The sequence below is a fragment of the Leptonychotes weddellii genome, chromosome 7 (assembly GCF_054177405.1).
Source record: "Leptonychotes weddellii isolate Sample4059 chromosome 7, ASM5417740v2, whole genome shotgun sequence".
Lineage (NCBI taxonomy): Eukaryota > Metazoa > Chordata > Mammalia > Carnivora > Phocidae > Leptonychotes > Leptonychotes weddellii.
In genome coordinates, this window is record NC_138375.1 from 31,174,490 (window position 1) to 31,199,231 (window position 24,742).

At 41.9% G+C, this 24,742-nt stretch overlaps 1 protein-coding gene across 8 annotated transcripts in view; it reads left to right on the plus strand.

Moving 5' to 3' along the window:
• The first annotated feature begins 1,098 nt into the window (after nt 1-1,098).
• ZNF131 (zinc finger protein 131) overlaps nt 1,099-24,742 on the plus strand; it is a 28,942-nt gene continuing 5,298 nt past the window's right edge. The window contains exons 1-6 of one of the 8 annotated variants that reach the window (XM_081826089.1): nt 1,100-1,307; nt 2,218-2,356; nt 3,396-3,497; nt 8,990-9,134; nt 20,681-21,041; nt 21,144-21,366. In XM_081826089.1, coding sequence (XP_081682215.1) covers nt 2,233-2,356; nt 3,396-3,497; nt 8,990-9,134; nt 20,681-21,041; nt 21,144-21,366 — 955 coding nt within the window. In that variant the 5' untranslated portion in view covers nt 1,100-1,307; nt 2,218-2,232. Of the gene's footprint in view, nt 1,308-1,646; nt 1,741-1,762; nt 2,001-2,217; nt 2,357-3,395; nt 3,498-4,642; nt 4,694-5,100; nt 6,618-8,989; nt 9,135-20,680; nt 21,367-24,742 lie in introns of those variants that run through there. The other 7 variants (XM_081826086.1, XM_081826088.1, XM_081826087.1 and 4 more) reach the window with 7 other exon arrangements.

A 24,742-nucleotide genomic window follows, 5' to 3' on the forward strand; every position in this document is an offset into this window, starting at 1 on the left:
CTTCCCTCCCCATTTCCTCCACTTATATTCTCCATTTTGGTAAAATTGTTCCAACAATCCATTCAAGCCAGAAATCTAGGAGCCATTCTTGAGTGTTCTTTTCTCTCACCATGAATACATCCAACATGTATTTAGTACCCATGACATGCTTTCCAGCCCATGTTGATCCTATTTCTGGATTCCATCCAATTCTCTAATCCCATTTGCCACCATGATTTCATCTACATTACTAATAGCCTCCCACTGGTCTCTACTCCTTGCATCTTCTCCCATTGAGTCTATCGTCCATACTGGGGCTAGAATTCTCTCTTTAAAAAAGTAAATCTCAAAATGTCACTATCCTGCTCAACCTTCAAGGTTTCCGTTTGCGATTAAAAGAAAATCTATCATCTTTACAAGGCCCCTGTGGGGCTGTCTCACGAGCATTCTTTTAGTTCTCAAAATGCTATAATCTTGTTGCCTCTGAATGTGCTGTACACTTGGTTAAGAACACTCAGACTTCATATTGCTTCTTACAGGTCACTAGCTTTCCTTGACTCTCCCACCCCCACCCCAGATTACCTTGTTCTTCACATCTCCTAACACTCAGAACTCTGCACCCAGGCAATTAACTGTACAAAGTATCTATCTACTATCTATCTACTCTATTAGACTAAGATTAGGAAGGCAGAAACCACATACCCCTTGTTCACCCTTAAACAGTGCCTAACACAGCGTTGGCTCTAAATAAGTGTCTGTTGAAATAATGATTACACTCACTCCTGCATATAGCCAGCTATTTGAGTCTTCCCCTAATTCCCCACTCTGTTTTCTTCTGAGAAAAAAAGGAAATCTCAACCTGTTATCCTCCGAAAGCATTTTTTTTCCCAGATGAATGAGTGAATGACCCAGCCAAGTGAGGCTGATTGTAAGTCACTGGCCTCTTTAAGCGCGGGGCTTGGGAGTGGAGAGCTGTAGTAATAGCATCATGTGTAAATAATCGGAGTAGATCCAGGTTCTGAGCCCAGCAAACACGTGCTGCCTGCCGAGCGTGGAGAGGGCGGGCACCCGGAGGAAGGTCCCAGGCGGCCGGAACGTGCTCGCGCCCGTGGCCGCCGCCCGCGGCGCGGCCGCCCGGGTCTCGGAGCGAGCGCACGTGCGCCGGCCAGACCCAGTGGAGGCAGTGTCCGGGCACTCGCGAGGAAATGGAGGGCGAGGCGCTGTTTAGGGGTAGGAAACAGTGTGGGTTGAGTTTCGCCCCAAGAGCGGAGAGCGAGGAAGGAGAGGCTCTGAGGGCCGGAGAGGAGACAGGGAGGATCATGAGCTAGGTAAGGCTGGCCGACCTAAAGCTTGGGAGGAAAGGGGGCGGGGCTGGAGGAGTCGCCGAATAAAAGCGCACCCGGATCGCGTTGCGCGCTTATTCCGAGGTCCGGGTCGGAAGCACACACACCTGGAGCCCCGCGGTAGGGGGTGGGTGGAGAGGCGGTGATTTAGGATCCCCGCCCCGGGTACGGCCTGGCTCAGAACTGGCCCAGCTCCCCCTTTGCCGGACTTTCTCTTCCTCGCGGTAGCGGCCGCGGCCTCACCGTCGCCCAAGGCAAACCCCTCGGTAGACTCCGCCCGCCACTAGTGGGGGCGGGTGGGGTTGTGGCCCGTTTTCTCAGTGGTCGACGCTTGGTCGGCGTCAGCCGGAGCCCAGCGCGGTGACGCGGCACGTCGACGTAAGTGACGCGCAGGCTCGGGCCGCTCCTCCTTCCCTGAGTGAGTGCCGGCCCGGTCGGGGCGGGGGAGAAGAGGGAGGGCGGGGGAGGGAGAGGCGACCCGGGAGTCGTTGTGGGCCGCGGGCCGGACCGGGTCCCGGGGCGGCGGGAGCCAGGGCCTGGCAGAAGGGCTTGGCGGGCCGTTAGAGGGCCGCCACGGCTGTCGGGTCCCTTCCTCTGCCGGACTTGCGCGCCCCGGCGCCCGGAGCCACCGGCGCTCTGCCCACCCCGCTTCAGCTCGCGTCTCCCGACTCCAATTAGGTCAGGCTCGGAGTCCCGCGGCCGCGGCTCCGGCCCCCAACGCGCGGCGGCCACCCGGCTCGCCTTTCTTTCTTCCCTCGCCTTCCTCTCCTCTTGCCTCACCCTCCCCCCTTCTTTTCACGTAGCTGGGGTTTTGTTTTTTGTTGTTTTAAGCTTTAGGGGTTTTGTGCCTCAGCCCGAGCTCATGGGTGTACATTATCATGCTCCTCTTTTGTAGAGCAACCCGACGGCCATGGAGGCCGAAGAGACGATGGAATGCCTTCAGGAGTTCCCGGAACATCATAAAATGATCCTGGACCGATTGAATGAACAGCGGGAGCAGGATCGGTTTACTGACATCACCCTGATTGTCGACGGTGGGTAGGGTGGTGGGTAGAGCAGCGAATTTGTGGCTTCCGTTCTTATCTCCCCTTCCCCCACCCGCCTTTTATACCCACCCTCTATGGCCTGTGCCTTTTGAGTGTGCGCTGGGACCTGGGTGGGGGACTTGTCAGTGTCCACTCACGTAGACCATGTTGTAGAAGGCTAGTTGGCTAGTCACGCTTTCAACATAATCATCGCATCTTAACTTTTTTGCAGCCTTTTTAAGTTTTCCCATTGCACACTGGAGTGCAAGATGATGGTTTTGGAGATAGGGAGGATATCTCTAAATGTTTGGATAATAGCCTTCTATTCATAAGCTGCTTTGAGGAGCCTTTCACAGCAATCATTTGGGAAGTGTTGATTCTTTCTAGTTTCCCGGATGGTCTTGGAGGGAGAATGTGAGATTCCTTTGCAGCACTGGTACCCTCTTTGGGAAGCCAAATCAAATGGGGTCTTTACCAGTATTAGGAGTTGTCATTATAATGGAGGCAAACGCAGCTTGGGTAACTTTTCTATTTAGTGAAAATAGGCATCTCAAGGCAGGCTATTCTTTATTATAGATCTGCTGCATTGTAGGTCTGCTGCTTCCAAATATTAGGCATGTTAACATGTTTTCCATAGCAAATACATCCAGCTTTATGCTTATTCTATGGCATTTTCTTCTCTCTTTCCAAATGATGTATGTAACATTTTGGGTTGTGTTTATATTTAGCAGTTTTAAATGAATAGGATATACCTTTGACTCTTTAAGTGGTAAGAAGCCCTGTACCTCTTTTAGTTTTGTAAACTGGCTTTTATAAAACTGACTTAATAAGGTCTTTGAGGTAAAGATCTGGCTTTGTGTCTAATTAAGATTGAAATTTGTCAAGATAGCCGCTAAGAACATTCGAACTTTAGTTCAGTAATTTATATAGTCTTATGATTATATTATGGAGAAAGGTCTACTTTATATAATTTCCTACTTTGTTTTTTGGTTTTACTTTTGATTTTTGAATATATGTGATACTCTTTTTTTTTTTCTTTTTAATCTAGGACACCATTTTAAGGCCCACAAGGCTGTTTTGGCTGCTTGCAGTAAGTTCTTCTACAAATTCTTTCAGGAGTTTACTCAGGAACCTTTGGTGGAGATAGAAGGTAAATGCTTGTTTTAAATACAATACTTAGCGAACATTTTAATTGATGAAGAAGTGTTAGTTAATTTAGCAAGATACCATGGGAAATAGGCATCAGTGGTTCCTATTAGGTGACTGGATAAATTGTTCTTTTGACACTTGAGAATTCTTACTTTCAGTAAAGTGCTTCGTAAAATGATCTGTCAGGAAAAACTCTTACATTAGATGGTAGCTGTTGGTCTCTTAAAGGAGTCTCTTCTACTTCTAAAACCAGTGGTCACTGTATTTTGAAAACATGTATTAAAAGTGAATTCCCATCTTTGTTCAGTGGGCTAAAGTTTCAGACTGGTGGGTTACAGTAGAAGCTGCAGGTTACAGTAGAAGGTTCTTTACTAGCAGAGGTACATATGACATGCACAAAATGAAGTGGGCTGCCACAATACGGAAAAGGCTAGGAAAGATGAACTGAAGTAGCATTCAGAAGTTCTAGCGGATAGAGTCTGGGATGGAAGGAATCATTCAATAGATACTGCCTTAAAGTAGAAAGTGATTTTTGTACTTGCTTGACTTTTATAATAATAGCTTCCCAAGTGCCAGCTATAGTGCTATGCAGTTTGTGTGCCTTTTCTGGGATTTACAGCAATCGTTTGAAATAAGTGGTATTATTTCCAATTTACACATCAGGGAACAGGCTGCAAATGGTTACATGCTCAGTGTTGTCCAGCTAGCAAGGGATTCACTTTGTACTATTAATTACTATGCTTTTGTCTTACACTGCTACATTACCTACACCTCCCTGTCATCCAAAACTATAGGAAATAAATAAGCTTGCCTAAGTAAATACAGAATTTTAGTTCTTTCAGTGTTCTTGAGTTTTGGTTTTGTATCTTTTTCATGGTGTATATATTCTTTGTTATGAATGAGTTGCCTAGAAACGCTATTCCCTTGGGGAAATTTGGTGCCCTGGGGAGTAAAGAAAATGAAAAAGTTAAGCATGTTCCTTTTGGGGGAGGGGGTACATTCTAGTTTATCTAGCATTCTGGCTGATACATCCATAGATAATCTTTTCATTATCTGTGATGGACAGAGCCACAGGTATAATGGAAATCCACAAAGCTTACTAAAGTGAGAATCTAGCTGTCTATACGGTATTGGTTTCTATTACAGGGCAAGATTTCATCCATTCATTTACCTGAGGTACTGTGTGACACCAGGCAGGTAACTTTACTTCAGTTGCATATTTGCCTCCTCATCTGAAGAGTCCTCATTACTTTATAAGCTTGTAATGATTAATTGAAATAACATATGCAGAATGCTGAGCATAGTGTTTGGTACATTGTCAAAGCTTAATAAATTGGGGCTATTTGTCAAATTTTGAATACCTGTTACATGTTGTGCACTATACTAGACCCAGGAAATGAAGAATTGGTGAATAAGACAGCCCTTAAAGAATTTGCAAATTTAATCACAGATTAGCAACAGATATAGAAAGGAGTGCAAAAAGTGTTACAGAGACTTTTATTGTGGAATGGTATAGCTGAGGGGAGAGAATGAGTAGTTTAGTCCACCTTAGAGAGGGAAGATTTCAAAGAGGAGTTGACTTCTGCTTTTTAAGCAGAATCTTAAACAGTCAGTAAGTGGCACAGGCTAGAATATGCTTTGCTTTTGGAGCAAGGAGTGTACCTGGAGAAGTAGGGTCTTCTAAAGACCACCTTGAGATTGATTGTTGTGCCTTTTAATACCTCTGACCTACTGTCTCCATTATAGTATAGCACATACAAACCTTTAGTATTTAATATAGACAAATGAGAAAACAGAATGTAAGAACATTTCTGTTTTTGTTATTTGCCAGATTCAGGTTTAAAAAATCAATGTGGTTCAGTGTTTTCTTAAGCCATGAACTTCGGGATCACTGTACAACCTGTCTAGGTCACCTGGCTATTGAGAAAGCCCTGGGCATGTAATTCGAAAACCTCAGTTTTCTTTACTGTTGTCAGCTGTATAAGCTTGAACATGTTGGCTTCCTTTTTTTTTTCTTTTAAATCTGTAAGATACATCAAGTAATTTTGTATTGTGTCATGAGCATTTTGAACATAATGACAGTCTGTGTTAAAGTCCTTTGTTTTGTTGATTTTGGTTTGTTTTGTTTCTAGCAGGCAGTCAACCTGCTTTAGGTTCAGACTGCCTTATGTGGATTGTGGATGCAATTCCAATTTAGTTTTCAAAACTTTTGTGGTGGTGTTCAGGTCCCAGGTGTGCCGAGCTGGGTGGTAGACCGCATCATAGTGCGGTACTCAAACCCTTTGCTGTGCTGCCTCAGCTCAGTTCTTCACATGTGTAAGTGGTGGCTAGAGCAAGACTTCATTCACAGAGGACCTTCTTCTAGTTCCCTCTTCTGACTTCTTCTGCACTTTAGCTCCTAGGAGCAACTTTCCCTGATCGTCTGGCTAGAAAACTGGGGTTTTAGCGTCCCTGTGCTGTCATATGCTTCCCACAGTGGGATCTGTTTCCTAGACAAAGCGATGAGAGAAAAAAAATAAGATTTCTCTCCATGCTCTTCAGATCATCGTCTATTTCCTAGTTCTCTGTCAGAAAGAAAAACTTTCTCTCAGAATTGAGTGCCTCCTTGGTGGCCACCAGCACAGGTGTGCAGCATCAGAACTGGAACTTGCTTTGAGGCAGGGCTGAGAGGAGTAATAACCAAGGATTTCCCGCCCCACTCATACTCTCCATTCCCTTTCCTGGTTCTAGCCAGAAAGAGTTTCTTAGGCTTTTTTGTCTGTTCCTCCTATCGAGAAATGGGATTTGGGCTGTTTTCAAGTCTAAGCTGGGATATATTTGAGGAAAAATAAAAACACAGGAAACTCACTGCTGTTCTTTGAGTTTTGATTTCTCTCCCCAGCCTGCTTGCTTCTGTTTATCTTTCAGAATCCTTATATATTTGCTTTATGTATTCTTCCCAGGATTTATGATTGTAAGCGGTGGACAAGATGGAGTATGGAGTGGTAGAGTGTGCTTTCTTCGTCTTAGCCAGAATTGGAACCCCCATCTGTAAAATATGAATAATGACCTCACTCTATATATCTAGAATGCTGCCCTCTTTTGCTTCTTCCTAAGTGAAAAAAAGAAGATGCAGGTTAAGGTGTTCATATTAACGGTTTCTTTAGATACTCAGAAAAATTGTGTTCTCCTGCACACTTCTGTTATGAAAGGAGCAAGGGATTAATTAGAAAGTGGGCTGAGATTTGAAAGTTACCAGACTAGTCCTCATGGAGAATAATGTTTTTGCAACTGTGCATCATCTGTCACCACATCGCTTACCTGGTTAGGTGGTATCAGTTTGGTTCGTGTTAGTTAATTAGGTCAGTGATTTATTCCTAGGACTAGTGCTGGACTGGTGACTTAAGAAGCACCTAAGATGCTTATAAAAAAAAGGTTCCCTATCCCAGTTTTGATTCTGGAGATCAGAGACCCATGCTTTTATTAAGTTTACAATGATTCTAATTAACCAAAATTGGGAACTAAGTCTACAGTTCCTTATTTAAATCCTTGGAGACCAGATGTTTCTTGAAATTACAAATTTTCTAAGATAATGCAGTCTGTGACATTACTCCCAAAGGGGTCTTAGGGTGACATCCTGTAACCAAAATAATATTTTGGAAGAGTAGCATATTAATATTTGCTCTAAATGGGATAAATAGTCCCATGTCAGTTCAAACCAAATTTTGCTGCCAAATTTATGGGAAAACTCCTGGTCTTAAGAGATTTGGGGGACTTTGGGATTATGAGTAAGAGATTGTGGGCCTGCAGTGAATGAAGTCATAGGTATTCAAACTCTTCCAAGCTGGAATGTTTCCTGCCGTCATCTTACATAAAAATCTTTATTTTGGACTTATGAGTTGGGCCATCTAGGGTTGATTCTAGTTTTCATCACTTAAGTAACTTGCCAAAGTCACAGTTATTGATTTTTCTGTGCCTCAGTTTTCCTATCTGTAAAATGGAGATTACAATAAAGTTCTCCGTAGGATTGTTATGTTAATACTTGTGAGGTGTTTGGAGTTGTGCTTGATATTTGCAGTATTACAGGTGTGTGTTTGATTAAAAATCAAAATCTTATTCAAGAAAAATTTACATGTTTTTAGAAAGGACTTTTGTTGCACTTTTAAATATTTGATTAAAACTCCTTAAAAAAATTTTTTAGTTACTCTCATATAATAAAGAATAACATGGTCAAAAGATAACCAGGAGAATAAAGATTTAGGAGACTCAAAGTAACCTTCAAAGAATCCAGTTATTTTTAGTTTGCTTATGCAGGTGTATAAAGTGCCTAGGAAGAACATAAAAGCATTTTTGTATTTGCAGTTGTGTATATTGTGTGCAGTTTGGACATGGGCATTTCTTAGTGTAAAAATTCTATGTTAAAAATAGTTTTCTTCTGGGGTACTTGTCTGCCTCAGTCGGTGCAGCATGTGACTTTTGATAATTGGGATTGTAGGTTCAAACCCCAAGTTGGGGGTAGAGAGTACTTAAAAATCTTTTAAAAATAAATAAAGTAGTTTTTCTTTGTTTCAGTAGATTTTTGTAGCCTTGCATTAGCAGATTGAAATAATAATATATAGCATTGAAGAGCACAAAGAAATAGAGTATCTTTTGGGCCAAAATTTAAACATAAAACTTGTAAAGAAAAGTTGGAATTGTGGAAGCTTAATTTTGAGAGTGACTTTAGCTCTTATTCATTCCTATTTTGTGTGTCTGCATCTTAGGGAGCATTGTGTTAGATACTGTGAGGTGAGTGTACGGAAACAATCATTTCCCTCAAGTAGCTTAGAGTCAAGAGATGCCCATGAGTTGTAATTGTCAGAACAAGTACAGAGTTCAGCCGGTGGGGTGGGGAGGAGCATTAAAGAAAATTTCATTAAGTATGTGGCATTAGAATTGGGCCTTCAAGGGTGCTGGGATTTGTACAGAGATAAAGTGATTAAGCATTCAGGAAGGAGGGTAAATATTAATAAAGGCAAGGAAGCTTTAGAAGTGAAGGGTTTGAAGATCAGTATATAGTATGGGATTAATAGAGTTCAAAATTTGGAAGGGAAAAATAGTGGTAAATAGAAAAATAACGTGAAGTACCTTGAAATAAAGGCAGAGTGGTATGGAACTTTATTTGCTGAGCTGTGGAAAGCCCTTGAAGATTTGGAGCTGAGTTGATGCAGAGATCCCTGGCAGGAAAGTAGCATGTCTGACCTGTAATAACCCATTCGTATATTTGAGTGGTAGGTTTTACTGTCATAAGGGCCTTAGAAATTTTTGGGAAAGATCTTAAAATAGTTTGGTAGTTACTGCTGGAACTTGGTACAGTCTTACTGTACCGTTAATGAGAATTCCACCAGGAAATAATTTTCCAAAATTCAGATACTAATCAGGTTTCAAACACTGAGCTTTTTTTTCTTTACTAATGTTAGAAGATTTGAATCAACATGCATATATGCTAATGCACATCTTTTTTTTTTTTTACAGGTGTTAGTAAAATGGCCTTCCGTCATTTAATTGAGTTCACATATACAGCAAAATTAATGATACAAGGAGAAGAAGAAGCCAATGATGTATGGAAAGCAGCAGAGTTTCTACAAATGCTAGAAGCTATCAAAGCCCTTGAAGTCAGGTAATTACTTGCTTAGCGACACACAGATAGTTATATTCAGTCACGTACACCTTGTTAGTCAAGATTTTATTATATGTGTTATGCCATAAAGAACTGACATTTTAAAATTAAGAATATTTAAGGATCTATAAAATTCTGGATACTGATTGCTCTTTCTCCCACACTTGATTTTTTTTTTTTTTTTTAAGATTTTATTTATGTATTTGACAGAGACACAGCGAGAGAGGGAACACAAGCAGGGGGAGTGGGAGAGGGAGAAGTAGGCTTCCCGCCGAGGAGGGTGCCCGACGTGGGGCTCGATCCCAGGACCCTGGGATCATGACCTGAGCTGAAGGCAGACACTTAACAACTGAGCCACCCAGGCACCCCACCCACACTTGATTTCTTGTCCTTATGTAAAAACTGCTAAGGATAACTAAAGTAGCATGTTTTGTACCTGGTAAAATAAGGAGGACTAGGCAGCATTTAAAGGAGTTGTTTGTGTCCCTGTAAACTGTTTTGTTGGATTTGAGTTGTTAATTGCACCAAGCCATACTCTAAAAAGGGTTTGGCTTACCAAGATTAACCTAGTACTGTTTAAAAATAAGTGAGGAGGGGCGCCTGGGTGGCTCAGTTGTTTAAGCGACTGCCTTCGGCTCAGGTCATGATCCTGGAGTCCCGGGATCGAGTCCCGCATCGGGCTCCCTGCTTGGCGGGGAGTCTGCTTCTCCCTCTGACTCTCCCCCTCTCATGCTCTCTCTCTATCGCTATCTCTCTCAATAAATAAATAAAAATCTTAAAAAAAAAAAAAATAAGTGAGGAAATGGATGAAGATTAATAGACCAGATGGGGGCGATGATCAGTGAAGTTAGAAATACGGTAGCCAGTATGCATGCCATTTAAGTCTGTATACTCGCTAGATGAGCTAAATCTAGCTCTGAACTCTGAAGCACCTAGTGCAAAGAAAAAGGAAAGAAAAATCCTAAGTTACATTATTCATGGTTATGAGAACAAACCAGTTGCTTAGGAGCCGTTCCTAGTATTAAGACACAAAATTTCTCATAGAAAGTATTAAGAAAACATTAAATGATACAACGAATAAAGACTTCCAACATCTTGCGTAAAGAATAGTGGTACTGTAATATAGTGACTGAGAACAAGAGCTCTGGAGTCTGTTTACTTGGATAATATCCTAGCTCTACCACTGTGTGGCCTTTATGAAGTTACTCAACCTGTCAGCAGCTTGGCTTCCTCATCCGTCAAATGGGGATAATGGTACTTTCTACATAGGATTGCCTGTGAGGGTTGAGTGAATTAATGCATCTAAAGTGTTTAGCATGGTGTCTGGCATATAGTACTCTAAATGTGAACTGGTCTTATAATTATCTCCTGGCTCTGTTTCTTTCTTTTTTTTTTTCTTTAAAGATTTTATTTATTTGACAGAGAGAGACACAGCGAGAGAGGGAACACAGCAGGGGGAGTGGGAGAGGGAGAGGGAGAAGCCTGCTTCCTGCTGAGCAGGGAGCCCCACCCGAGGACCCTGGGATCATGACCTGAGCCGAAGGCAGACGCTTAACGACTGAGCCACCCAGGTGCCCCAACCTGGCTCTGTTTCCTATCATGGCCTTAGTATAGGTCATTGCTGTAACACTGAAGTGCAGTTTGGTAAAATCAGTTGCAAGTGGAGCAACATAATTTAGTCCAACTCACTGGTGTGGTTCAGTCAGAAGATATAATTTAGAATAATTCTAAGAAATAATTGAACTATAATCATCCAAAAGTACCATTTCTCCAATTTAATTAGTTTGATGACAGAATTCGGGATTAAACCAAGAGCTTGATGTGTACGTATTCTCTAATGCCTAGTGCCTGGCACATAGTAGGTGTGTGGTACACATTTGTGAATGGATGGATGGGTGCATGCTGATGAAAACCAGGTCAGTACTCTCCTGTAGAGAGAGCTGAGACATGGGCAACAAAATCGAGGTGTGTTGAGGTTATATTATTATCTGATGGTGTCATACCTTTTCAAAATGGAAGTAAAGAGAGTACAGTATGGATGGGGCAACATCAGATTTGTGGTTAAATCCTGGATGAGAACCTTCTGGAAAAATGTTCTATCTGTGTGGTCCCCTTGCTGCTTGTAGTAGTGAGTAGTATATCACTATGGGGAGAGTCCTTGGCAGCAGAACAGTGGAACTTCTTCTGACAATACCCTAGGTTGGATTTGGGAGGGTTAGGAATTGAGTTCATGTGTATAGTCATTGGGAGATGAAGGTAAGAACAACTGGGCACAGCTGTTTTCCCAAGCCTATTTATTTAGAACCTTTTAGAAGATTTATTATTATAACACAATAATTACAACCATAAGTGAGTGCTTTTTAGAGTAACGTGTTGAATTGTTTCTTGAACCAATTAGGCATGCACTATACTCTGAAGAGTTCTTTACAGACAGGAAGACAGCAACGTTATGTATTGGCTGTTTATAATGCAATTTAGGAATAAAAATTAATTTAGTTGTGGTTAAATTGGTTAAGGCAACTCTGTATTGAGATTATTATATAATATTTTGCAGATACAAAAGGTGAATTAGGTGCTCTTCTCACATTCGCAGTATGCAAGTATTTTTGGAATATAGTGTCAACTTTTTGAATGACACTGAGGAAAGTATGAGGACTTTATTTTGTTTTGCTGGAGTTGCATTATTGTTTATTCGAAACTGTAGGAGAGGGTTCTTGATATTTGATGGGAAGCAACAGTTGCCTTATAGATCTTTCCTCTCCAACCTGTTGAGATGTAATTTACATGTAAAACAATTCACCAGATTAATACTGAGTTTGAATTTTGGCAGTTGTATACAGTGGTGTAATCACCACCATAATCAAGATAAGGGAACATTTCCATCATCCTGAGTTTTCTCATGACTCTAGTCAACCCTGATCCCCAGCCTCAGTTATCCATTGATTTGATCTTTATCACTATAGTTGTATTTTATTTAGGATGTCATATAAATGGACTCCTACAGTGTAGTTTTTGTGTTTGACGTTTTGCATTTAGCATTATGTTTTAGAGATTTGTCATTGTTGTTGTGGGTATTACTATTTCGTTCCCTTTTATTACCAAGTAGTATTCCATTGTATGGCTGTACCACCTGTTGATGGTGTTTCCACCTATTACGAATAAAGTGGCTATTCTTTCATTTCTCAGTAAATACCTAGGAGTGGAATAGCTGGGTTGTATAGTAGGTGTGTTTAATTTTTTTTAAGAAACTGCTAAACTGTTTTCCAAATTGTTGTGCCATTTTACATTCCAACTTGCAGTGTATGAGAGTTCCCATTGCTCCACAGCCTTGCTAATTCTTGGTATGATCAGGCCTTTTTATTTTAGCTGTGCTAGTAGTTATATAGTGGTTTTAATTTGCATTTCCCTTACAGCTAATGATGAGCATTATTTCATGTGCTTTTTTGCCATATGTTTATCTCCTTTGGCAAGGTGTCTAGATTTTTTGCCCATTTTTAAATTGGGTTATTGTCAAGAACTGTGAAGGGTCTGAGATTTTATCCTATTTGCAAGCTGTAAGTTGGCCTGCCAGTTTTTTTGGATGCTGGCAGAAGACAGGAGACTCCTGAGTCAGAGAGAAGGGACTTCATTTCTTTCACAGCATGAGGAGCAGCATGAGCTCCATGTTCATATCAATTTTTCTTTCCCTCCTCAGCCCCCACCCAAATCCCTCAGGGGCGACAACAGTGGCCTAGGTGTGTGCTGTACTCACAGTGGTTTGCATCACATTTGAGGAAACTGACGTTTTTTTATAATGAGCTGCAAGCAAACCTGGCCGGAGGGGCCATTATCTTTATTATCCTGAGTAATAAATGAACCTATCCTCCACTTGAGAAGACAAGCATTCTCTTCTAAGGCTATTTGCTATGCAGACAACCTTGAAAAGATCCAGAACAAAGGTATCTTTGTTTATAAGACCTATAGAAACATGAGGGATCCGTGGAGAGTTATCTTCCAACAGTATCCTTGTTTCTACATTATTTTAGCTTCTGGTAAATTTTTCCACGAGTGTACTACTCTATGACCACTCTCATTAATCTGATCAATAGGTACTGGGTCCTAATTCATTCAGTTTTTTTTCACACTGGATTTAATTAAGGCAACTATAAACAGAACTTGAAGCAGGAGGATGTGGCCACCCTGCAGTGCTGAGTTTAACCATCCACTCACTCCCCTAAGGTCCTGGACTCAACCAACTGAATAAATCCCTAGAAAGCCGGGTAGCTTTTATCTTTAGTCTCCGTGTTGACTTTTCCACTTAGCTTTAAGCATTAATCCAAGTGTAGCAAGATCTTTTAGCACTTGCACAGTCTCTGCATTGGCCCACTGGGAGGAAGTCTAGGGCAAGTCTATCATCCATAATAACCCTAACCAGTGATTTGAGGCTGACATGAATGACTTCCAGGCCCCAAGTGGTATCATTGATCACATAGGCTTAAGTGAGGCACAAATTTTGCATCACCTTATTAATTTGGATGATTCCCATTGTAGGGAAAACTACCCATGGAGCACACATAAATAACAAGTCAGTTATTTTTCTAGGAAACCCCCCCAAGTACCCAAAAGTTGCGTTGTTTTGGAGAGAGCATCACTCCAGTCATCTGAGAACTAAACTGATCTATTTGTGGTGTTTCCTTAAAAACTAGATGATCTCTTCTACCCACCCCTGAAGTGCAAGTCATCATACTTTTAGGGAGGGAAGTTAGTACCTGGCTCTCATACGAGAAGTATGGTCCCTGGGGCATATAGGTGGGTCGGAAAGAAAGTGTTGTTTACAGTTGTTTGTACCCTAGAGTAGGACCTTCATCATTCAGGGGCACAAGCCTCAAATGTGGCTTCCCCCTTTCCCTGATTGAACCTGGTCCTTGTTTTTTGGAGGGATTGTCTGAGGGCAGTCAGCTCAAACCATTCTGTTTGTCATGCGCACCTTAATGCCAGTTGAGTGGTAATTATCCACCTCATGAACTGAGCCTCAGCTTTGGGAACAGTAGTGGGGCAAATATGGAACATGTAGGAGCTTGGCCATCCCCTGCTGTTTCCAAAAGACTTCTTGGTATAGTTAAGGGAAATGATCATCAAATCATGGTCAGAGTCATTGGGCAGGGGAGGACAGATCCAGCAGTTGATTTAAAGTTGCTTGTAACAGTTTGGGAGAGCTGCATCAGAGCATTTTCCTACAGAGGAACGCTATAGGGGCAGTTCTAAAGGACAAAGACCATTAATCCCTTCCTCCCCCATACCTCCTGGAGTCTTAAGATTTTTTTTCTTTTCAGGTGTCAGGGTTGTTGCTCTCCCTTCACCTCCATAGAATCAAAGGCATTTTCATAAAACTTAGAGACCCATTGTATCTCCCACTTTGACTCACAAGGGTCACTTTTTTTTTTTTTAAGATTTTTATTTATTTATTTAGAGAGAGCCAAGCAAGCATAAGCTGGGAGAGGTGCTGAGGAGGAGGGAGAGGGATAAGCAGACACTGCGCTGGATCTCAGGACCCTGAGATCATGACCTGAGCCAAAACCAAGGGCCAGACACTCAACCGAATGAGCCAGCCAGGCGCCCCACAAGGGCCACTCTTAAGTGTACCTGGCAAGCAGTATATTCAACCAAGTGGTCGTTATTTTTAGGATCTAAGATGATGTCAGTTCAATAAGAAAGTCCAGATGACTGAACTGGAATTCAAGTTTGAATCTGCTAAGCCCACTTTAGACTGGGCTGTCACCTGGAAGAGACACCAGCCAGGCTGTGCCAGGGTTGCCATTGCAAGGGAAGGAAAAGGATTGTGTTTGAGAATGGTTAGGGCAGAATTCAAACTTTCCAATTTGGTTTCTATAACTTCCCACCCATTTTGTCTTGATCATTATCCAGGAAGCAGAGAAGAGATGGTTCTTTTCTGGGGACAGCTGAGTTCGATGACCAACCTGCCTTACTCAGATTTTTGGACAAAGAGGAGATAAGAGAAGTAGTCAGAAATCTTCCTAAGTCAGTATTGAAGGAGGCTTTTGCAATGCTCTACATTATCTATATCTGTGCATGGTAGGGAGCTTGCAGGGTTCATCAATACCTTGGCTGTCAGCCAATTATCGAGTAGCTTTAGGCACAGAAAGATCAGACTGCAGATGATTCAGACAGCTAACCATATGACGCAGATTAGTCTCAAGGGCACAGTGGTGTGGCCAGAACCAGCAGATCATTCTGAAACAGCAGCACTGCATCCTTAAAAAGTGTCAGCAGTGGTGAGACACTAGGGATAGCCCTGGGATGGCGTCAAAGGTCCAGTGTAGTCAGTCTTTAGGAACAGTCAGAGACAATGCGCAGTGTAGCCTCCTTCACCACGAGACAAATAGGCCAGCTTTTGGTGGGTGTCACATGTCTGGCATCCAGTGGCAATTTGTATATCAGAAGCATAAGGTCCTTTACTTTATGCTGTCTGTGATGGTGGATATGTCAGCATGTTCAGAATAACACTGGATCTAGGGGTCAGTGATGGAAGTCTAGGTAATGCAGGCTTGATCAGCAGCTTCATTCTGGTTAGTATCATTAGAGAACAGGCCCTAACCATGGGCATCTGAATCAGTGATCCAAATAGTTTGATCAGCAACTGCTATTTGTTTCCACAGTTGTGGTCCTGAGGATAGATGTCTTTAATCTGCCAAGATTTCCAGCTCTTCCAAACAGCTGGGTCATTGGCAGCAGCCCAGGAGTCAATAAAATATAATATGGTTCATTGTGTAGAATGTCATCCAGGGCTATGAAGAAAGCTTCTGAGTTCTGCCCTCTGAGCACAGGGACCACATCCACTTCTGGTTTTGCGTAGTTGGTGCTAAAGCTGAGCATTTGCAGCAGCCCAGGGAACAACATCAGTCTTGAGTTTAGCCAAACCATCGGTGAACCAAAGACCTCATTGATCTAGTGGCTTTCTTTGGGCAACAGAGTTGGGGGAGCTACCATTTTTTTCATGTAAAGCCAAGAGGTCAACTGCTTTCTTGAGTGTCGTCTTTTTTTTTTTTTAAGATTGATTTATTTTAGAGCAAGCGAGGGAGTGGGGGGAAGGGGAGAGGGAAGAGGAGAGAGAATCTTAAGGAGACTCCCTGCTGAGTACGGAGCCCGACTCGGGGCTCCATCCCACGACCGTGAGATCATGACCTGTGCCGAAACCAAGAGTCAGACTTTCAACCGACTGAGCCACCCACGTGCTCCTTGAGTGTTTTATTTCTATTTGAGAAGTGAGACTTGGTGGGCATGTTTTACCTTGCTAGTTGTGAAGTCTTAGTTGATGCACTCCCACATGGCAGTATCAGGCTACAGAGCCTCAAAACTTCAATGGATCAGGCATCAGTTTTAACAAAAGCCCAACAGCAAGCAAATCCTTTCTTTTCAAAGGGGGAGTGTACCTTGTGGGTGGAGCCTGACTCCTTTTGCCACAAGCTTTAATCTGCAAAAGCATCTCAAAGACTTCTAGTTCAAAGGGGCCATTAAGAGTTGTAGGGCCCCCAAAATAGAGAATGTGCCACAGCTTGATGGGCAATCTCCAGTGCAACTTTTTGGTTGGAGCCGCACTTAAAAGATCCTGATTTTCAGATTAGCTGATATAAAGAAGAAAGTAGAATGCCCAAGTAGGTACATGCTGTTTCCAGTACCCAGAAAGGTTCAATAAGATGCCGACCTCATCTTCATTAGGGAGAGGGAGGAGGTAAAGAAACGTAGTTTTTCTTTTACTGCTGGAGGGACTGAGTGTTGTGAATCCACCGTACTTAGTCCCAAGAAACTTCACTTGATGAGCAGGCCTCTGAATTTTGTTGAGGGTTCATCAACACCTGCTCATGGAGATGTGCTAACATTGAGGTCAGGGCCTTTGAGACAGACTTCTAACTTGCCATTCAACAGGACATCAATATAGTGTAAACTTTAGACATCACAAGATAGAGACACTCGTGCTAAACCCTGACCATCTGCTGGTGGCATCTGTCAGGGGGTTTCTTCCAGTAGCTCTTCTCTACCTGTGGCTCTTTCCATTTGGGACAATCCATATCTGATATTTACAGAATAGGGCAGTGTAAATGCCATACCAGTTCCTGCTGTACATTCAGATGTCAAAGCAACAATAGTATGTAGAATCAGCTCCACCCACAGGGTTAAGACAGCCTCCCTTTCCTGCTGTGAACCTTGCCCAAACCCCATTAGTTGAATGTGCCTCCTCTGCCCATGATAGGATGGTGAGTTGGACACCTGAATCTAACAGAGCCATGAAAGTTTGAGTTGCTCCCATTCCTGAGTTTCCCTCCGCATCCTTGGATGGGTATATGGTGTCTTCACTATACCCTTGGGGACAGGGAGGTCTTGGCTCCACCCCTAGTTATCTTCCTCCAAGCAGGTATGGGGGGAAGGAAGGTAGAAGAGGAAAAGATATGGAGGGAGAAAGTGACTCCATGCCGGTGAGCAGGCATATTTACTTTTGGTTTCAAGCAGATGAAAGCTGCATGTGGCTTGACTAAACATATCTCAAGTGTTTTCGGCCCATCAAAAGCCCTCTATCAGCCAGCAAGGTCATCATTACTGACACCATTTATTTCCGTTTTGGGGACCCCTTGATTCAGCTGCCTTGTCCACATTGCTTTTCAATTGGGGCTGTAAGATTTTTTTAAAGATTTATTTATTTATTTATTATTTAAGAGAAGGAGGGCAAGCACACAAGCAAGGGGAGGGGCAGAGGGAGAGGGAGAGAATCTTGAGCAGAGTCCCTGCTGAGCGCAGAGCCCAACATGGGGCTCTATCTCAGGACCCTGAGATGATAACCTGAGTGGAAATCCAAGAGTTGGATGCTTAACCCGCTAAGCCTCCCAGGGACCCCAGGGCCATAAGATTTATATGCCTTTTGGCTGACTCAGAGGACTCGCACATTGGTGGCTTTGTAAAAAAGGGTGTGCATTAATCCTGGACATTTGCTGCCCTGTTGTCATGATAACTCTTATGTTTTTACCTGATTTAACATAAAAGTTAGGGGGATTTTCAGGAGGCCTGACCGTAAGAATTTATATTGTTTTGGATTCTTTTCTCATTCTCCAGTGACTCATCTTCGTCAGCATTATAAACCCAATTGGCGGGAAGATTTACTAGTCAGCCCCAAGAGCACCATAGCATCCTTATGGCAGCCAGGACATACTGCAGAAAAAAAACACTGAGACCTTTTACAGTCCTCTCCACATGGATCTAAGGTGGACAAGACAACACTGCAGGAGAGGCTGAGCCCTGTGATGGCCCAGGTGTTGCCATTCTTCTTGATGAGCATCATGTTGCCCCCTCATCTTTCTTTTCTTTTTTTTTTTAAAGATTTTATTTGACAGCACAAGCAGGCAGAGCGGCAGGGAGAGGGAGAAACAGGCTCCCCGCTGAGCAGGGAGCCTGATGCAGGGCTCGATCCCAGAAACCCTGGGATCATGATCTGAGCCGAAGGCAGATGCTTAACAGACTGAGTCACCCTCATCTTTCACATGGACTAGCCAAAGTTCTAATGACTCATTTCTGTTAGTAGCAGTTGCACATTACCCTTCTGTCACCCTTGGTTTAGGTAACTTGTCTGTAATGGGGCAAGACCATCTGTCTCTACCCCTGTCCCCACCGTGAATCTTCGTTGTTTTGATGGGTTAAACTTAAGGCTGACCACGAACGAGGTTGGCAGGGAAGTCCTCCCCCAACCCTGGGAGAGTTTGCAACACAAGGAAACCTCTAGCAGCTGTCCTTGAACTTACTGCCCAGTACTCATCCTATAACTTCCCAGTTTTTCCTCATTATAGGTGTTTCAGTTTTCTGAGGCTGCCATAACGAAGTACCACAAACTAGGTCCAACAGAAATTTATTGTCTCACAGTTCTGGAAGCTGGAAATCCTAAATCACAGTGTTGGCTGGGCCTTGCTCCCTCAAAAGGCTCTAGGGGAGGATCCTTCCCTTGCCTCTTCTAGCTTCTGCCAGCCCCAGGGCTTCCTTGGCTTGTGGCAGCATGACTCCAATTTTTGCCTCCCTCTTCATTCGTGTTGCTGCCTTCTGTCTCGTGGGTGCGTGTGTCCAAATGTACCTCTCCTTATAAAGACAGTTATATTAGAGTAGGGTCCACTCTAATGACCTCATCTTAACTTGGTTACATCTTCGAAGACTGATTTCCAAATAAGGTTACATTCACAGGTATCAGGGGTCAGGACTTCAACATATCTTTGAGGGACACAATTTAACTCATACAGTAGGCAATTAAATGGAAGACCATGCATTGCCCAGGTCAGCATTTTTGCTGCCAGCTCCAGTGGACTTCCTCACATCCCATTATTTGCTCCTTGGGGCCTCATTCTTTGTGTTCCAGAAAACCCTGTCTTTTTTTGGCATCCTTTCCTTGTTGCCAAAATCTGGCAAGAAGTGTGACAGAACTGAGATTTTACCCTATTTGCAAGCCAGCAAGTTATCCTGCATAGTTTCATGGATGCTGATAGAAGATATGAGACTGTTAAGTCAGAAAGAGTTTACTTTTTGCACAGCAAGCAGCATGGGTTTTATATTTGTGCCAGTTTTCCCTTCTCCTCCAAAGGGGTGACATAGAGTGGCCCAGGTGAATGCTGTGCATCTAGTTGGTTTACATCACAGCTGAAGCATCTCCAGCTTATTAGGAAGCCCACATCTTAGGTAATGGGCTGGAAGCAAACCTGCCCAACCATCGCTCCAGAGGGAGCCATACTCTGTCTTTCCAGATTGCTGACTGTACTGCAGATAGCCTTGAAGAGAGTCCAGAAGAAAAGCTGTCAGGACAGGAGACGTGCAGAAACATGAGACTCATGGATAATTGTCTCCCAATAGTTGTCTTCTCTTACTGAGGGTATTGGATTGTGAGAAAACGTTTTATACTATCTTTATGGACCTTTGGCAGATATATTTGTGCACGTGTTTTGTCCTGGTCTGTGGCTTGCCTTTTTGTTCTCTTTTGTTTGTGGCTTGCCTTTTTGTTAACTATTTCAAAGGGCAAAAGTTTTTCATTTTGATGAAATCTATCAATTTTTGCTATTGAGCTTTCTTCTTTTTGCATGCTGATTTAAGAAATCTTTCAGTAACCCAATTTTACAAAGATTTTCTCCTACCTTTTTCTTGAAGTTAAATAGTTTGAGTTTTTATGTTAAAGTTTGTGGTCCATTCTGAAATAATTTTTGAGTGTATGATTTGAAGAGTGGTGGTTGAGGTTTATTTTCTCCATATAAAGACCAGTTGTTCCAGCACCACTCTTAAAAGTTCTTTCCTCCATTAAATTATCTTGGAACCTTTTTTTCAAAAATCAATTAAAAAAGTGGGTCTATTTCTGGACTTTACTGTGTTCCATTAATCTTCGTGTCTGTCACTAATACAGCTTTATAGTAAGTCTTCCGATCTTGGTTTTTGCTTTCCCATATAAATTTTACTATGAACTTACCAATTTCTTCCCAAAAGGATTTCCATTGGCTTTATAGATTTTTAAATCCATACATTATGTATTTCAGGAACAAAGAAAACTCAGCTCCACTAGAGGAAAATACCACAGGAAAAAGTGAGGCAAAAAAAAGAAAGATTGCAGAAACTTCAAATGTTATCACTGAGTCATTGCCCTCTGCAGAATCAGAACCTGTTGAAATTGAGGTGGAGATTGCCGAAGGCACAATTGAAGTGGAAGATGAAGGCATCGAAACGTTGGAGGAAGTGGCTTCTGCCAAGCAGTCCATAAAGTACATTCAAAGCACAGGTTCCTCTGATGAATCCGCCCTGGCACTGTTGGCAGATATTACCAGCAAGTACCGTCAAGGTGATAGAAAAGGGCAGATAAAAGAAGAAGATGGTTGTGCATCTGACCCCACAAGCAAACAGGTAGAAGGTATTGAAATTGTGGAACTTCAGCTGTCACATGTGAAGGACTTGTTCCATTGTGAGAAATGTAACCGTTCATTTAAATTGTTTTACCATTTTAAGGAACACATGAAATCACACTCCACTGAGAGTTTCAAGTGTGAAATATGCAATAAAAGGTATCTTCGGGAGAGCGCATGGAAACAGCACCTCAACTGTTACCACCTTGAAGAAGGTGGAGTCAGTAAGAAGCAAAGAACTGGGAAAAAGATTCACATATGTCAATACTGTGAGAAACAGTTTGACCACTTTGGACATTTTAAAGAGCATCTTCGAAAACATACAGGTAATTAGCAAATCTTTTATGTTAAAAGTATATTTTTCCACATTCACTGCAAATCTGAGTGTCTAATCCTTTCTTTAAATGAGTTACCACAGAAGCCATCCTCCTGTATTTTCTAATATGCAGGCTGAGCTCACATTGTTCTCATGATACTAGTTTATTGAAATATTGATACTTTAAAAGCAAAATCATATCAGTTTTGAAAGTAGCTGTTACTCTTACACCTTGCCAATTTTTGTGTTTTTAAAAGACATACACAAAACACAGTTGTGATTATTTACTAAGGATCATAAATTATGAAATCCTAATAGAGAAACTTCACTGTTACTATTTTTACATTTCCTGTCTCTCGTTTATACATTACATAGATGTGTACATTTATGAACAATCACTGGCGTGTTTATACCTTTGCATACATTTGGTCACCTGTTTTAATCTGGTAGCTAGGTAGGCAGTATATGTTCATCTTCCCACACCTCTTCAAGAGCACACAGTCTCAGGACTGATGGACAGCCAGGAGATGAGAAAGCTAAAGCCTTTTACTGCCCTCCTCCTGGGAGCCCCTCTCAGGCATTCAGGAGCCGTCCCAGGGAGTCTCACTTTGGGCCTCTGGTCCTTAGAGTCCTGCATCCATCCCCCATGCCTGTTTTTCCCCCGTCAGATTCTCTGTTTTTCCACTTCCCAAGCATTCTTTGCTAAGTCTCCTGTGTCACACCCAGGAGTTACCAGCTGTGACTTGAATCTTGTGTGTGGGGAGAGCAGTGGATATGGTGTGCTAAGTGTCAGACTCTGGACACTTGTTCCCAAGTTCTTCTGTGTGGTGGCTAAAGCTGTTTAGACTGTTTAATACAGTGAATACAACATAGATACTCCATACTATTTGGAGTCTTTGTCTTTGCTGGAGTTTGGAGAGTTTCTAAGAAATTTTTTCATAGATCCTTTGCTGTCCTGAGCTGCTCGCTGCATACTGCTTGAAATTGAGGAAATGGGTAGATTCAGATAAATGGGGTATTCCTCACTTTTAAATGTTTGGTTTCAGTACTCAGAGACTGAATAAATGCTTGGTATCAATATTTAGTGGTTACATGAAAGAGAATCTCATACTTAAGTCTCCGTATGGATTTAAAAAGCTTTAGGGTACTAGTTTGGGTAACTAATAGGTGTTTATGAAATCTTTTGGGAAAATGCTTTCTGATTTTCAAACATATAGGAATATAGCTATTGTATATTTAGAAACTGCCTGTAGTAATAGTTTTTGGTCCTTAAATATTCATCTGTTTTAATGTAGATTAGTTTTGCAAAACACTTGCTGTATCGGCAGCACATTAAATTAGTAAATAAATATTACTTGGTAACTAGTATGCTTTGATAAGGGTTTCCAGTATCCCGACAGATAATCAGTCACTTCTGTCTTCTAGTAATGTAAAAGTAGAAGCAATTGTCTTTTTTTTTTTTTTTTTACATTACCTGGTGACTTACCTGTTGAAAAACAGGCAACAGAGACTATTTTAGAAGTTTTAGAATGTGCTTTCCACATCCTATCTTTTGTATTTTGGATTAAACAGCAGAATATAGAGCTAAAGTATATTGTTGTATGTCTTTATAATTACGTGAGATAATTAAGCAGTTGCTACAAATTATAGAACTAGATGTCCATTGGAAAAACAGTTTAACACATAAAGCAAGCTGAACTTTTGTTGGCATTTAACCTCAATTAACCATACTAGTAATTAGTAAGATAGTTGCAGATGTGATAAGTGACTTGGTGAATTCAAGAGGAGCGTAAGTAAGTAGTTTTAAATTGTGCTTATGTTAATAAAGAATGGATCATTTCTTGCTTATAACAAACTCAGGGTAAACATAAGGAAACAATCCCATTCCTGTTTCCTATTCTCAAAATTTTGCATACTTTTATTAGTTTAGCGGTTTGGTTTCTTCAGTGTTCTTAAAACATGCACTATAGTCTATGGCTTGATTTGCAAAATTTTGGTTGTTGTCCTCTGAATTATTTTGTTTCCATTTGGAAAATAGTAATGCCAACCTGCTGGGTCATGGAGATAAATGTTAAGAGTCCCTGCCTTCAAGGAGCTTACCCTTGTGTTGGGGGAGACGAGCAGGCACAGTCACATGTGATGGGCTAAGGGCTGGTAGATGTCAGCACACAGTCTTATGGGAATGCCTGCCTGGGCTGTTTATTTATGATGGAAGAGACAGGGATGGTTTCCTGGAGCATTCACCCTATAATGACTCCCAAAGGAAAAGGAGTTAGCCAGGACATAGGCATTCCAGGTACAAGAAATGAAGCATGCACAGGCATAGAGGAAAGAGATAGACACATGTTTGGAGCACTGCTGGTAGGTTACTATGGCTGGAGGATTGGGTCCAAGTAGAGGAATGACAGGAGATGTAGCTGGAAGAGTTAGGAAGGCTACCAAGTGGCACGCACTTAGGCATCGTGGACAAGGGCAAGGGAGAGAGTGATGGAAGATGAAGCCAAGATCACGTAGTTATTTTCATAAATGTTGTACATGAATTTGGATTTTATCTTGAAAGACTGAGTCATTTAAAGATGTTTAAACCAGGATCAGATTTATGTTTTAGAGGGATGACTGGCAGGATAGATTAGAGTGGGGTGAAACCTCCGAAGTCTAATTAGGAAGCTGTTGGAACAGTCTAAGCAAGAATGAAGAGTTGAGTAAAGGCAGCGAGAGTGGAAGAGGGTTAGAGATGTGAATAAAGTAGGTAGAATCATCAGAATTTGGTGACCAGTGAAATATGGGAGTAAATTCAGCTTTCTGGCTTGGGTGCCTACAGGATTGGAAGTTTATTAACTTATAGAAGGGTAAGCACTTTAGGGGTGGGAGGACATATCAGACATATTGACAGATTTACCTATGGGACACCTAGTATGAGAGAGAACCTAAAGGTGATCTTTAACCATAACCATGTCTTCAAATGTTCCCTGTTTCCCAGAGAGGAGGTATGGAATTACAGAAAGAATGTGGGTCTGGAAATCAGAATTAGATTCCAGCTTCAGTTCTGACATTTGCCAGTATGATGAACTTGACTGGTCACTTTATCTTCGGGCCTCTTTCTCATCTGTGTAAAAATGGGTAATGATAATCTACTTTATAGGGTTGTGACAAATAAGAGAAAACAGTAAAAGCACTTTGAAGACTGTGCTGTCTACACATCTAAAGTAGAATTAACCTGTTGCTATTTCTAGATTTTATTGGACTTAACTAAGCTAATTTTTTAAATAGCAAAAGCTCAAATGACATAAAAGCTGAAATGACATACAATGATCAGTAGAGAGATTCAGTAGATCTCTCCAGAAGCAACTACTGCCATCATTTTCTTATTTATCCTTCCCTATCTG